This window comes from Salvelinus namaycush, chromosome 12, assembly GCF_016432855.1.
Source record: "Salvelinus namaycush isolate Seneca chromosome 12, SaNama_1.0, whole genome shotgun sequence".
Classification (NCBI taxonomy): Eukaryota; Metazoa; Chordata; class Actinopteri; order Salmoniformes; family Salmonidae; genus Salvelinus; species Salvelinus namaycush.
Genome location: NC_052318.1, coordinates 40,651,146 through 40,663,975, shown reverse-complemented (window position 1 = coordinate 40,663,975; position 12,830 = coordinate 40,651,146). Strand labels below are relative to the sequence as shown.

Sequence of the window (12,830 nt, the reverse complement as noted above, 5' to 3'; positions counted from 1 at the left end):
ACACACTGCCATGTCACAGACGTGCGATGCGGGATCCTTGGGACGTCCATACCCCGCCATTAAAGTTGAAATGTAAAATGGTTAACCTAAGGGTTAAGGTTAGGTAAGGGTTGTACGTAGTGTTAGGGTTGTAGGTAGTGTAAGGGTAGGGGTTCAGGTTAGGGTTTCCCACCATTTTCAATAGGTCATATCTAGATGGGACACAGTTTTTGTCAAATTTAAGTCAAACGTAGATTTTTTATTTTATTTTAGCTAACCCTAACCCTTTTCCTAAATGTAACCTAATTTTCCTAACCGGTTACGTTAATTCGCCTAGCCTGCTGCGTAAATTATCCTAAACCGAAAAGACAAAACCCTTTCAACCTGCGGCTCCCTGGATGGCGAATGACGTCATCAAGCCATCTTTGTTCTCCTTACCCAAGCGTCTGTTTATTACTTGTTCATTACAGTAGTGACACAGAGGAGACCAGCGGTAGCTGAGTTATTATACAAATACATTGGCGAGGTGCGGCATAAAATAAGCGCACGAACTGAGAAAAAGTGAACATTTACAACGGGGGCATAAAATCAACTTGGTGGTAATTATTATCACTCCCTCCTATTGAAAACGCCAGAAGAGTGAATCGAGTGAGGGAGCGAGAGGGAAAAAGAGCGCTGAAGGCAACCCACTCAACAGCCACTTATTAGGCAAATACATTCCAGTCGGACTTGCGTAGCCTGCATTAATAAACCACCATAAGAAATGTGAGTATCACACTGTTGCCTCTGTGTGACGTTTATTTTCTTTGTGTGCCTGTTGTTATGTCTAGGCCTATGTGTATTTATTTATCCGTGGTCGGTGGGTAGCAGAATGCAAGCCTATTTGTTGTTCAGAAATGATTTTCGAAAGGAAATTAAATGAACCATTGTCTCCAAGGCATATAGGCCTATTGCATTTTAATCGTGCGTCAGGGTTAAAGAACCCTATAATTACAGGATAATTGTGTTGATATACTGTTGGATGTTTATTTATGAACATTTACTGACAATACACATAGGCTAAATAGCATCCAACATTCGCCTATAGTCTATTCCATAGGCGTCGAATAACGGTTAGGCGACTCTTTGGTGGTTGGCCCCTGTTGTCAGCCACATTTCTTTACGAAATATTCAGTCATGTTGGCTAGTTATGATGAGTTGGTTATATTTATTCAAATTTAAAATATATATGTTCTTATCATTGAAATTGGACACGCGCGCCTTTTCTCCGGATTTGACTGGTTTGATTTGAATGGGTTGACGTCCGTGTATTCGCCTGAATATCCATTTGAAAATTGAAATTGGAATTGAAAGTAGAAACCTACAAATATTTAATTTGCTTATTTGAAAGTATGCATTGGTTTCTGCCACAGATGAGTGTATAGGCCTACGGCTAAATATACACGTATCATAGGCTAAGCAACTTGGACCTAATAACACATTTTCTTCCCTTCAACATGTTGAACATCTTATTAGAGAAGCAACAAATCCATATTATCTTGGATGTAATGGATGTAGTAGGGTAGACTATTATTAGTCATATTGTGGGCTACGTGATATTGCTAACCGACTGTGGGGGTGGGGGTAACTGACGCTCATATCTGTCGATGGTCAAGCAAGGACGGGCAATTAAATGTAGCCTATTTAATTTGATGATTCAAGGGTACACCGGGGATGTGGCTGTTTCCGCTCCTTTCCTTGAAAAGCTATACCATGTTCCGTCGTCTGAGGTTGTTTTTGTTTAGCGACTGCTAGGCTACAGGAGGCAGGTGTTTCACTGCCAGGGAAGATGGCCGTGGCATTCTTTTCTCTGTCGATTCGTGCATACAAACAAGCTGCTGAAACAGACAGCATCTCATTGAGGCCAGGCAACAAATGTTAGCGTTACATCGTCAACATGCTGTTGATAAACGGATGTAGCCATATACATTTGTATCCTATTTCTCACTGTAATGCCCGCGATAAACTGGCGGTGTAATTGATTTTAGACGAAATTGAGGACCACCCTCACCCTTTCAACAAATATGAAACCCCCTTTAATAAAATAAAATAAAAAGCTAACTGCATTAGGGAAATTTTGGGAACCACGCAAAGCCGGTGCCAGCACTGGACAGCGCTGCCTGTCGCTGTCTTCCCCAACAGTGCTGAAACAGACTTGCAGACTAGAGTCCACTGTTTTTGTGGCTATGGTGTCTCGTGCGTGAGAGACGATTTGTAAATGCTTCATCAGAATGTTTATGGCAATCGGCCATATACAGCCCAATAAAGCAGGGAAGAAAGACGTGATTAATGTTGTCGCCTATTAATAACAAAAGGCCGATCGTGGTGTCTGTATAATAATTAAGAAGAGCATGCGAGCTGTTTTCAAAGGGAATAAGACCATTTTACTGGCCAATGTCTTGACAAGGGACATTTTTTTCCCACCCTGTTGGTGGAGGACGTTGCGAATGTGAGGTAGGCCTTGCCCTGGGTTCCCCCCAGACTGCTGTCGACACTCCATTACTCTTATTTGAAAGCCTACACAATCCATTTCGTCGTGCCCTTTGAATATGTTCCCCGTCACTGTGCACACACACACAATCCGCCCTCTTCTTTTATCTGAGGCCCAGAGAAAACAATGTGGGGAATGATGTACAACACACACTAGGGGAGTTGCCAATAACGTCCTCGTCCATCGTTCATCTCGCGTTTGCTCGCTGCACAATGACGATGGCCTCTTCCGCAGGGATAGTGAAAGAGTCTGGGTAGGATTTGGCCTCTAAAAATGTAATTGTTGTAATCGACATGAGAAAGAACACTACCGTCCTAAACATCAACATAATGGAGGCTCCCAGTAGAACACATACGATTTGGGTAGCATAATGATTCATGTGGCAAGATGACTCAACCCATCAAATTAGTGTTTCCAGACAGCGCTTGCTTTGGACTGACAAATGCAAATGAAAACGTGAGTGTACAGAAGGATTTGTAGCCACATGGGGATTAGCTCTGTGTGTCACGGCCTGTGACCTTTATACAGAGTTTTGTCTCACTCTGCTGGAGGAAGGGGGTCACTACAGGCAGGAGTCAACCTCAAGATGTAGTTGAGAAACGAGATTGAAAGCGGTTCATGGTCGATGCTGTGCATTATTTACAACCCACTTATCCTTAAGTTGTGAACCTATGATAGTACTATAATGAAAAGGCTACAGACACTTAAAATGAAATACCAAGTTAAGCTTGATACTCACTCTCACATACAGTATGTAGGCTAAAGATATGATGAACACTAGTACATCACTAAAGCCTGAATCCATTTATAGTACGTGAACTATAAATGGGGGTGCAGTTACAGTTACATGACTATTGCTCTACATGGGTGCTGGAAATACTGGAGGGACACAATACACTCCATTACCACACTAAGACACAAAAGGATTTCTCCTCATTGATATACGTATGTTACTCCATGGTCCACGCAGTGAGTTGCTAACACAGCTCAGCTCCATGGTCCACATAGTGAGTTGCTAACACAGCTCAGCTCCATGGTCCACACAGTGAGTTGCTAACATAGCTCAGCTCCATGGTCCACACAGTGAGTTGCTAACAGAGCTCAGCTCCATGGTCCACACAGTGAGTTGCTAACACAGCTCAGCTCCGTGGTCCACACAGTGAGTTACTAACACAGCTCAGCTCCGTGGTCCACACAGTGAGTTACTAACACAGCTCAGCTCCGTGGTCCACACAGTGAGTTACTAACACAGCTCAGCTCCGTGGTCCACACAGTGAGTTACTAACACAGCTCAGCTCCATGGTCCACACAGTGAGTTACTAACACAGCTCAGTTCCATGGTCCACACAGTGAGTTACTAACACAGCTCAGCTCCATGGTCCACACAGTGAGTTACTAACACAAATTCAGCAGGACTATCAGAGCAATGAGGGCATGCAAAGGAAGGACTACCCGGCATATTTTCCAGTAGAAAAAGCACTACCCGGCATACTTTCCAGTAGAAAAAGGACTACCCGGTAGGCTTTCCAGTAGAAAAAGGACTACCCAGTAGGCTTTCCAGTAGAAAAAGGACTACCCGGTAGGCTTTCCAGTAGAAAAAGGACTACCCAGTATGCTTTCCAGTAGAAAAAGGACTACCCGGTAGACTTTCCAGTAGAAAAAGGACTACCCAGTAGGCTTTCCAGTAGAAAAAGGACTACCCGGTAAGCTTTCCAGTAGAAAAAGGACTACCCGGTAGGCTTTCCAGTAGAAAAAGGACTACCCGGTAGGCTTTCCAGTAGAAAAAGGACTACCCGGTAGGCTTTCCAGTAGAAAAAGGACTACCCGGTAGGCTTTCCAGTGGAAAAAGGACTACCCGGTAGGCTTTCCAGTGGAAAAAGGACTACCCGGTAGGCTTTCCAGTAGAAAAAGGACTACCCGGTAGTCTTTCCAGTAGAAAAAGGACTACCCGGTAGGCTTTCCAGTGCCTTTACATACACTGCTCAAAAAAATAAAGGGAACACTTAAACAACACAATGTAACTCCAAGTCAATCACACTTCTGTGAAATCAAACTGTCCACTTAGGAAGCAACACTGATTGACAATATATTTCACATGCTGTTGTGTAAATGGAATAGACAACAGGTGGAAATTAAAGGTAATTAGCAAGACACCCCCAATAAAGGAGTGGTTCTGCAGGTGGTGACCACAGACCACTTCTCAGTTCCTATGCTTCCTGGCTGATGTTTTGGTCACTTTTGAATGCTGGCGGTGCTTTCACTCTAGTGGTAGCATGAGACGGAGTCTACAACCCACACAAGTGGCTCAGGTAGTGCAGCTCATCCAGGATGGCACATCAATGCGAGCTGTGGCAAGAAGGTTTGCTGTGTCTGTCAGCGTAGTGTCCAGAGCATGGAGGCGCTACCAGGAGACAGGCCAGTACATCAGGAGACGTGGAGGAGGCCGTAGGAGGGCAACAACCCAGCAGCAGGACCACTACCTCCGCCTTTGTGCAAGAAGGAGCAGAAGAAGCACTGCCAGAGCCCTGCAAAATGACCTCCAGCAGGCCACAAATGTGCATGTGTCTGCTCAAACGGTCAGAAACAGACTCCATGAGGGTGGTATGAGGGCCCGACGTCCACAGGTGGGGGTTGTGCTTACAGCCCAACACCGTGCAGGACGTTTGGCATTTGCCAGAGAACACCAAGATTGGCAAATTCGCCACTGGCGCCCTGTGCTCTTCACAGATGAAAGCAGGTTCACACTGAGCACATGTGACAGACGTGACAGTCTGGAGACGCCGTGGAGAACGTTCTGCTGCCTGCAACATCCTCCAGCATGACCGGTTTGGCGGTGGGTCAGGCATGGTGTGGGGTGGCATTTCTTTGGGGGGGCCGCACAGCCCTCCATGGGCTCGCCAGAGGTAGCCTGACTGCCATTAGTTACCGAGATGAGATCCTCAGACCCCTTGTGAGACCATATGCTGGTGCGGTTGGCCCTGGGTTCCTCCTAATGCAAGACAATGCTAGACCTCATGTGGCTGGAGTGTGTCAGCAGTTCCTGCAAGAGGAAGGCATTGATGCTATGGACTGGCCCGCCCGTTACCCAGACCTGAATCCAATTGAGCACATCTGGGACATCATGTCTCGCTCCATCCACCAACGCCACGTTGCACCACAGACTGTCCAGGAGTTGGCGGATGCTTTAGTCCAGGTCTGGGAGGAGATCCCTCAGGAGACCATCCGTCACCTCATCAGGAGCATGCCCAGGCGTTGTAGGGAGGTCATACAGGCACGTGGAGGCCACACACACTACTGAGCCTCATTTTGACTTGTTTTAAGGACATTACATCAAAGTTGGATCAGCCTGTAGTGTGGTTTTCCACTTTAATTTTGAGTGTGACTCCAAATCCAGACCTCCATGGGTTGATAAATTTGATTTCCATTGATAATTTTTGTGTGATTTTGTTGTCAGCACATTCAACTATGTAAAGAAAAAAGTATTTAATAAGAATAGTTCATTCATTCAGATCTAGGATGTGTTATTTTAGTGTTCCCTTTATTTTTTTGAGCAGTGTATTTTCAACAACTAGGCCTAATGGTAGATTAATCTAGCCTATAGTCAGGGTTTAGAAAAAAGAACAAATGCATTGAGATCGTAATGGAAATAAAGATACCACATTCAGATAGTTTGATGAGAAAGAATGAGTTACTGTACTCAGTTGTAGATGGTCAAAATAGATGGTCAGAATAGATTGATAGGACCAGACATGTAGTAATTGCTTCAGGACTTTTGATTGTCGTCCATTAGTTTCCCCTTAGCACAGCCCTAACAATGCCCAGCTGAGGGTTGTAGGATAGGATGTTGACTGTCAGATAGTATATGCAGAATATATGGGTTGTGGTCATCTTGACGTTTTCTTGAGGAGGATGCAGTTAGGACAGATAGCTTTTATTTGTATTTTTCTTGTCTTGTAAAACATTTTATTTTTGGCATTATTTAGTGCATCATTTATCAATTTATTCAGCTTTTTATTCAGCTTTCAGATGTAGATGCCTTCTTGGGACATAGAATGTGATGGTTTGAATTCATTCAGAACAGCTTTGAATGTGCTTTAGTAGTGTGTGTTATGGATACAGTTGGAAAGGGCCGGAAGCAAAGTGGATACGCATAATTGTATTTCATGCTTGGTGTATCCTTTTATCCAGGCCCTTTTAATTCAGTATTTGTAAACCATTCAGTCTGTTGTTGAGGCTCATTAAAGAGAGATATTCTGCCTCCTTTTCCAATCATTCAGTTATCATGAAGCTGTTGACTTGATCCAAACCTATAACGTTGAGATTCTACCTCAGTGAGTACTGTGACGGTGGATAATTCCAATCAGCCATGATTTGATAGTAACTTGTCTTTACTTCTATGTACCAAAGGGACAGGTTGGCCTATTTAGTAGATGCGTGCATTACTACACGGTCATTCATACGTCATTGAAGGTGAATAAACTGACGAGTTGTGTTTGATTGACAGGTCTGCCCCAGCTGCCGCCGGCGCCCCCGCAGATGGAGCGGCGCCCCCTCCAAACCTCACCAGCAACCGCCGCCTGCAACAGACACAGGCTCAGGTGGATGAGGTGAGGAACATGCAGACACATTCACCTTGCATTACACACATACTGACCCACAGAAATATCAGAACCTTCTTCACACGTTGTGAATAGTCACAAGCCAACATGGACTGGATGAATGCATGTCCAACACACTTAGGTCAACAATCAATACATTGTGTAAATATACTGTGGAGATAACACACAGCCACTCAGTCTCGGTTGATTGAGGGATTTACCCTGTCCCTGTTTTCGGCCTGTGTGTCTGCCCTCCCCAGGTGGTGGATATCATGCGTGTAAACGTGGATAAGGTTCTGGAGCGTGATCAAAAACTGTCAGAGCTGGATGATCGGGCCGATGCCTTGCAGGCTGGAGCCTCACAGTTCGAGACCAGTGCTGCAAAACTCAAGAACAAGTACTGGTGGAAGAACGCCAAGGTAAGGGCTACATTGAGATAGATAAAGATGTACTTTGGTCCACATTTATTCATGATAATAGTAATTTCCTTTGAGGCTTTCAAGACGAATGTTAGCACATAAATTATAGCTCATGATTTACTGCATGTCCCATCCCCCCTGTTTTACTACCTCTCCATGTCCAACTTAATTTTGCTGGACACCAGGAGGAGTAGCAATGCTGGACACTTGGCAACAGCCAATGGGGTTCCATAATACATTCAAAAATACAAAACTCTGCTTCCTCTAGATGATGATTATCCTGGGGCTGATATGTGCGATTGTCCTCATCGTCATCATCGGTAAGGGTCACACCCACACTCTCCCTGCCGTGGCAGTTTGAATTAAGATATACTCTGTGCTTTGGTATTAGTCTTTTTTCTCACCATCCCTTTCTCTCTCTCTCTCTTTCTCTCTCTCTGTTTTTCTCTCTCTCTAGTCTACTTCAGCACCTAAGATGAGTGGCTCCTACCCCAGTCTGCACTCGAGACTGCCCGCTTCCTTGCAACAGAAAACCCTTCAAATCAACAACAAAAATTATCCACTGATGATGAATTAATTAAATTGCTCCCCAAATAGTCTCAATATGACCCTGCCCAGAACCCCCTGAACCCTCTCAGCCCCCGCTTCCACCGCCTCACCTCTGGACCCCTGTCAATATTCGTCCTGTGAGTCTGTGGCACTGCCTTCTTTGTAAATACTTCCTGCTTTTCTAATCCGTCATTCATACTCAGAACCCAATACTTGTTGTGATTGTTACCGATGACAACGACAGAAAAGAAAATGATGACCCTGGCGATAATTGTTATATACCAGATATGAAATATATATATAGTTCTTTGTAGAATTTTATTCTGATATAATGTTTTTGTAGGTTGTGTGTGGGTGTGCGTTTTGTATTTTTTAATTTTTGTATTAATTTTACTTATGCTTCAGATTTGAACTACTGCCTATTAATCAGAGTGTGTATATCTTGCACGTTCTCTCTCACTGTCTCTGCCTGTCTCTGGCTTTCTCTGTCTTGCTCTGTCTCCCACAGAGTATAGGTGCATCTTTGCACAGTGGAGTTAGTCTCCTTTAACCGAGGTACTTAATCAATATTCCCATCCTGTTCTCCATCTTTTGCTTCTCTCTCTCTTTTTCTCTTTCTCTCTCCTACACCCTTTAGCCATACTGTCTCTTTAGAATCCTTTCATCCTTCTCTTTCTTTCTGTCTCTCTGCCTGTTTCTCTTTTCCCAATCATGTACCTTCTCTCTATTAACTGCCAATGGAATTGGACCAATGTCTGTAGATGTTTTTTATTTGACTTATTTAGTGTCTTATTTCGAGAACATTCCTCCATTGCTGTCTAGTAAAAATGCTGTCAGTGTAGCACATGTATGTGTAAGTATCTTTAAAAAAATATATATGAAGTGACCATAATTATTATCGCCGATATCAATCTAACAAGCCAGAGTTGGAAAAATAACAATATTGATATAAAAAAATGAGGGCTTGCTATTTTTTGTTTGGTGGATCAGGATTTTAACCTGTTTCATTTTTTCATTTCAGCAACATAACATTGCATAAAGTTGCTGTGACAATACACCAATCCTACAGAGATGTCATTACTAACAAATACCTAAAAAGGATACTTACACTAAGGGATCAAAAATGCGGACACAGTAAAGCCTTAGTCTCTGATCAAAACTTATCACATTGATGATTTTTACGGTCAAAATATTCCCATACACTCTTTATTTTGTGTAGGGGGAGAGGCTGACTGAAAAGGGGGAGGCGGTGTGAAATGCACAAAGAACCTTGTTTTTGATGGCGCTGTCTGGCTGGTCAACAGCATGACCGGCCGAGAGAGAACCTCATGCAGCAAAACCTCACCTATTGATGAGCACATACACAGACAACTCAGCCTTATTTGAAAGTGAAGGTACAAGTATAAAGATGGATGAAGCAACTGGCATGGACATACAGTAGTAGAAAATGATGATCTAGAGAAAGGGACTAACTTGGCCCATGGGGGCTAGCTTCGTTGACGGATTAAGAGTTGCTGTAAACCTTAAGTGAACTTTCCAAGAAACGTCATGAAAAGCAGTCATAGTATACACACAAGCTAGAGTGAGCGTTTGCTAGTGCACTGGTTCTCTCTCTATCTTTCTTACATTTTCTCCCTAGTTACTGCCTTTTTCTTTTTTAAACATAGTAATAGTGTATATTTTATATAGTATATTTGTGTGTTTGTTTGAAGCAGATAGGTAAAGAGGAGACTGAACTCAATCAGGACTTCACTAACTGCTATGAGCAGTGAGCTCCTCTCTACCTCTGTGTGTTGTGTGTATACGTGTCTTTTTGCGGTTCAGCTCTATAAGTTAAACACTGCCAAGCAACTAGGGAGAAGCTTTTATTTTCTGCCATTTTCTCATTGGTGCCCTTACTGATTTGTTCTTAGTGGATTGCTCTTGCATGGTCACCTCTTGTCCCATGCCCCTGTATAGGCCTACCTGTTTCTAGTGCTATCTGTTTCTAGCATAGGAGGTTGGTGGCACCTTAATTAGGGAGGACGGGCTCGTGGTAATGCCTGGAGCGGAATGATTGGAACGGTATCAAGTACATCAAACACATGGTTTGATGCCATACCATTCGCACCGTTCCAGACATTATTATTATGAGCCGTCCTCCCCTCAGCAGCTTCCGCTGGTTTCTAGTGCTATCTATCTGCCAGCTCTGTTAGTCTACTTTATGAGTAGTAGCAGAAAGACTACTGGACCTGTGGATAATACAGTTGTTCCCATAGGTTAGGCCACCTTAACATGACCTCTTGACCTCTGTCCCACCATTCCCACCTATTTCTCCTCATTGATTCAGGATCCTACACTGGGTGTGTGTTGTTGAAGCTCTGCCCGTCCTGGGAATATCCCTAGTTTATCCTGACAGATTTGGCCGCTTAGACATCAGCGGTGAGGGCAAGCTGTTTCCATGACAACTAAATTAGATGAGCAGAGTGAGGAGGTAAACAGATCAGCCCACTGACTGTCTTTCAGACTGGTAAGATTTTCCATATTTGTGCTCAAGGAATATTCCTATGCTAGATGTACACTGGCAGAGCCCCCCCAACCACTCATAATATGTTACAAATAACACACACATATATTTCCTTGCTCTCTCTCTCTCTTTCTCTTTCAATTGTTATCTCCCTCTCTTTCACTATCTCTATTAGACACATGTAAAATGAAATGGCCTTAGCACATTATCTCCCAGCAAAGCATATCTCCCAGCCCCACCCTTCCTCTTTATTCTACCTAACTAGAGCAAAACTAATTCAGAGGAAAATTACCAAAGACCAGATGTTCTTGCTTATGCTGCCAACTGTCATCAAAAACAAGTAGAGGGACACAACATATTTTACCCGAGTCACTTTAACAGCAATCCTACTCCCCTGTTTTTGAAAGCTTACCCTTAACCCAAAATACCTAAAGTCACATGACCGTTTAACTCTTTCAGATCTTATTCAATAGCTCATGTTGGCAAATAGATGGTGACATAATGTGCTATTTGAAGATATGCAAGAGAAACAAAACCTACAAAAAGACGTGCTTCAGCCCCCTTCCATAAGACTACTTTAATCTGTACCGAGTCTTTAGACACATGCTCCTATACCTAATAATAGCACAACTCCTCTCTTTGTGTGTGTCGCTGTCGTGCTGACAACAATTTAAAGATGAAATAAAATATTAACTTTATCTATAGCTGTTAAACAAAACAAACAAAACATGCATAAAAAAAGTCTGTATTGTCTGGTGTTGTAGTGTGGGGGTGTATTTGGGGGAAGGGGGGGTCCTATTTCTTCAGGTCAGAGATTAGAACAGTTCATCAAAATCTATCTGGGTGAGGTCAAGAAGCTACATCAAAGTTGTATAAAAATTGGAATAGCAAATAATTAGAATTTATTTTGAAGGTGACAAACAAAAGAGTGCCACCTTCGAGTTATTATCATATCATGACTCCATTGGTCGGGGTATGACTCCTGTGCTGTTCACAAATCCAAGGGTTGTCCTTAAAGTGCTCAGCAAATTTAGATAAAAAAAATAGACAAATTGATGTTATGTGAGTGCTCATTTTCTGTTGCTTTTTTTGTTCCGCAAGGATGGGTGTGCGCAACTTTTAATGTCCTGCCACTTTTTTATGTTGTATTCTGGGTGTATTTTGGGGGGCTAGGATATGATGTGGTGGAGAATATTGTGTTATTGCTAACACTAAGAAGTGTTCAGTGACTTCAACATAGGAGGGAACCTTTTGAGGTACTGATCCTTCACAGGTCGGCTATAAAATCACAATGCTCTCACCAATACACATGACATTTATTTTTATTTTTGGACCAAATGTTTCCTTTGTATTTTGCATAAAGTTAGTAATAACTTTGGTATGATGTCATTGGCTTAGGTTGTGTGTACATTGGAAGAGGAGGAAAGATTAAATAAAGACATGTTCTCTATGTTAATCGTATCAACCAAGTCAAGAAAAAGGGATGTTACTGGAAAAACAAATGGTATTTTTAATCCAGTCTTATCAAATGTCCAGAAGGCTTAGAATGGTGTACAATTCAAGACAGAGTCCTCTGTTGTTACAATGTTTATATTTTGTTTGAACTTCATTTTGGGGAGGGAATATTATTTTGTTCTTTTGGGACTGGTGTTGGGGAGGTTACAGTCCACATTACCTCTGTTTGCCTGGCCTTTCAGGAGGGAATAGACTGGGGGATCATGGGTAATGTGTTCGGTTCAGTCTGTTTTATTTTATGTATTGATTTATTTATTGTGTTTTTGTTTTGAATGGGATTGGATATTAAAAACAAGGTGGATTAAAATGTACCACAGGATACCAATTGAAAACCAGAAGTACATAAAAAAAACAATTGTAGTGTAAATCGATCAATGTCTTGTTATATTGATGAACATCATGGAAATATATATATATTGGAAAAACAATCATTCTGATGACCTGTGTTTATTGTTCCCAGTGTGTGTGTGCGTGTTTAAAAACAATGATGACATTAAATAAAATCTATGCTAAAATGGGTCCAAATATAATTGAACTGTGTTGCAAACCAAAATATTTTGTTTGACTACATATGTCACCAAGACAGGATGGTATATCTCACTTGAATTTAAGCTGGAAATAGATGAAGCACACACCAAAAACGTGAAATATCTACAATGTAAGTTGTCCTCACCAACTTCTATTTTGCAGATACCCAGGTATCTCATAGCCTTCGTGGAATGTATGAATCACAC

The 12,830-nt window shown here is 42.5% G+C and overlaps 1 protein-coding gene across 1 annotated transcript; it reads left to right on the top strand.

Annotated features, from left to right (window-relative positions):
- Nucleotides 1-455: 455 nt before the first annotated feature.
- Nucleotides 456-12,561, top strand: LOC120057219 (vesicle-associated membrane protein 2). Its single transcript, XM_039005750.1, has 5 exons — nucleotides 456-744; nucleotides 7,014-7,116; nucleotides 7,368-7,526; nucleotides 7,795-7,846; nucleotides 7,984-12,561. Coding segments are annotated over exons 1-5 (333 nt in total). The 5' UTR covers nucleotides 456-742; the 3' UTR covers nucleotides 8,001-12,561.
- Nucleotides 12,562-12,830: the final 269 nt, after the last annotated feature.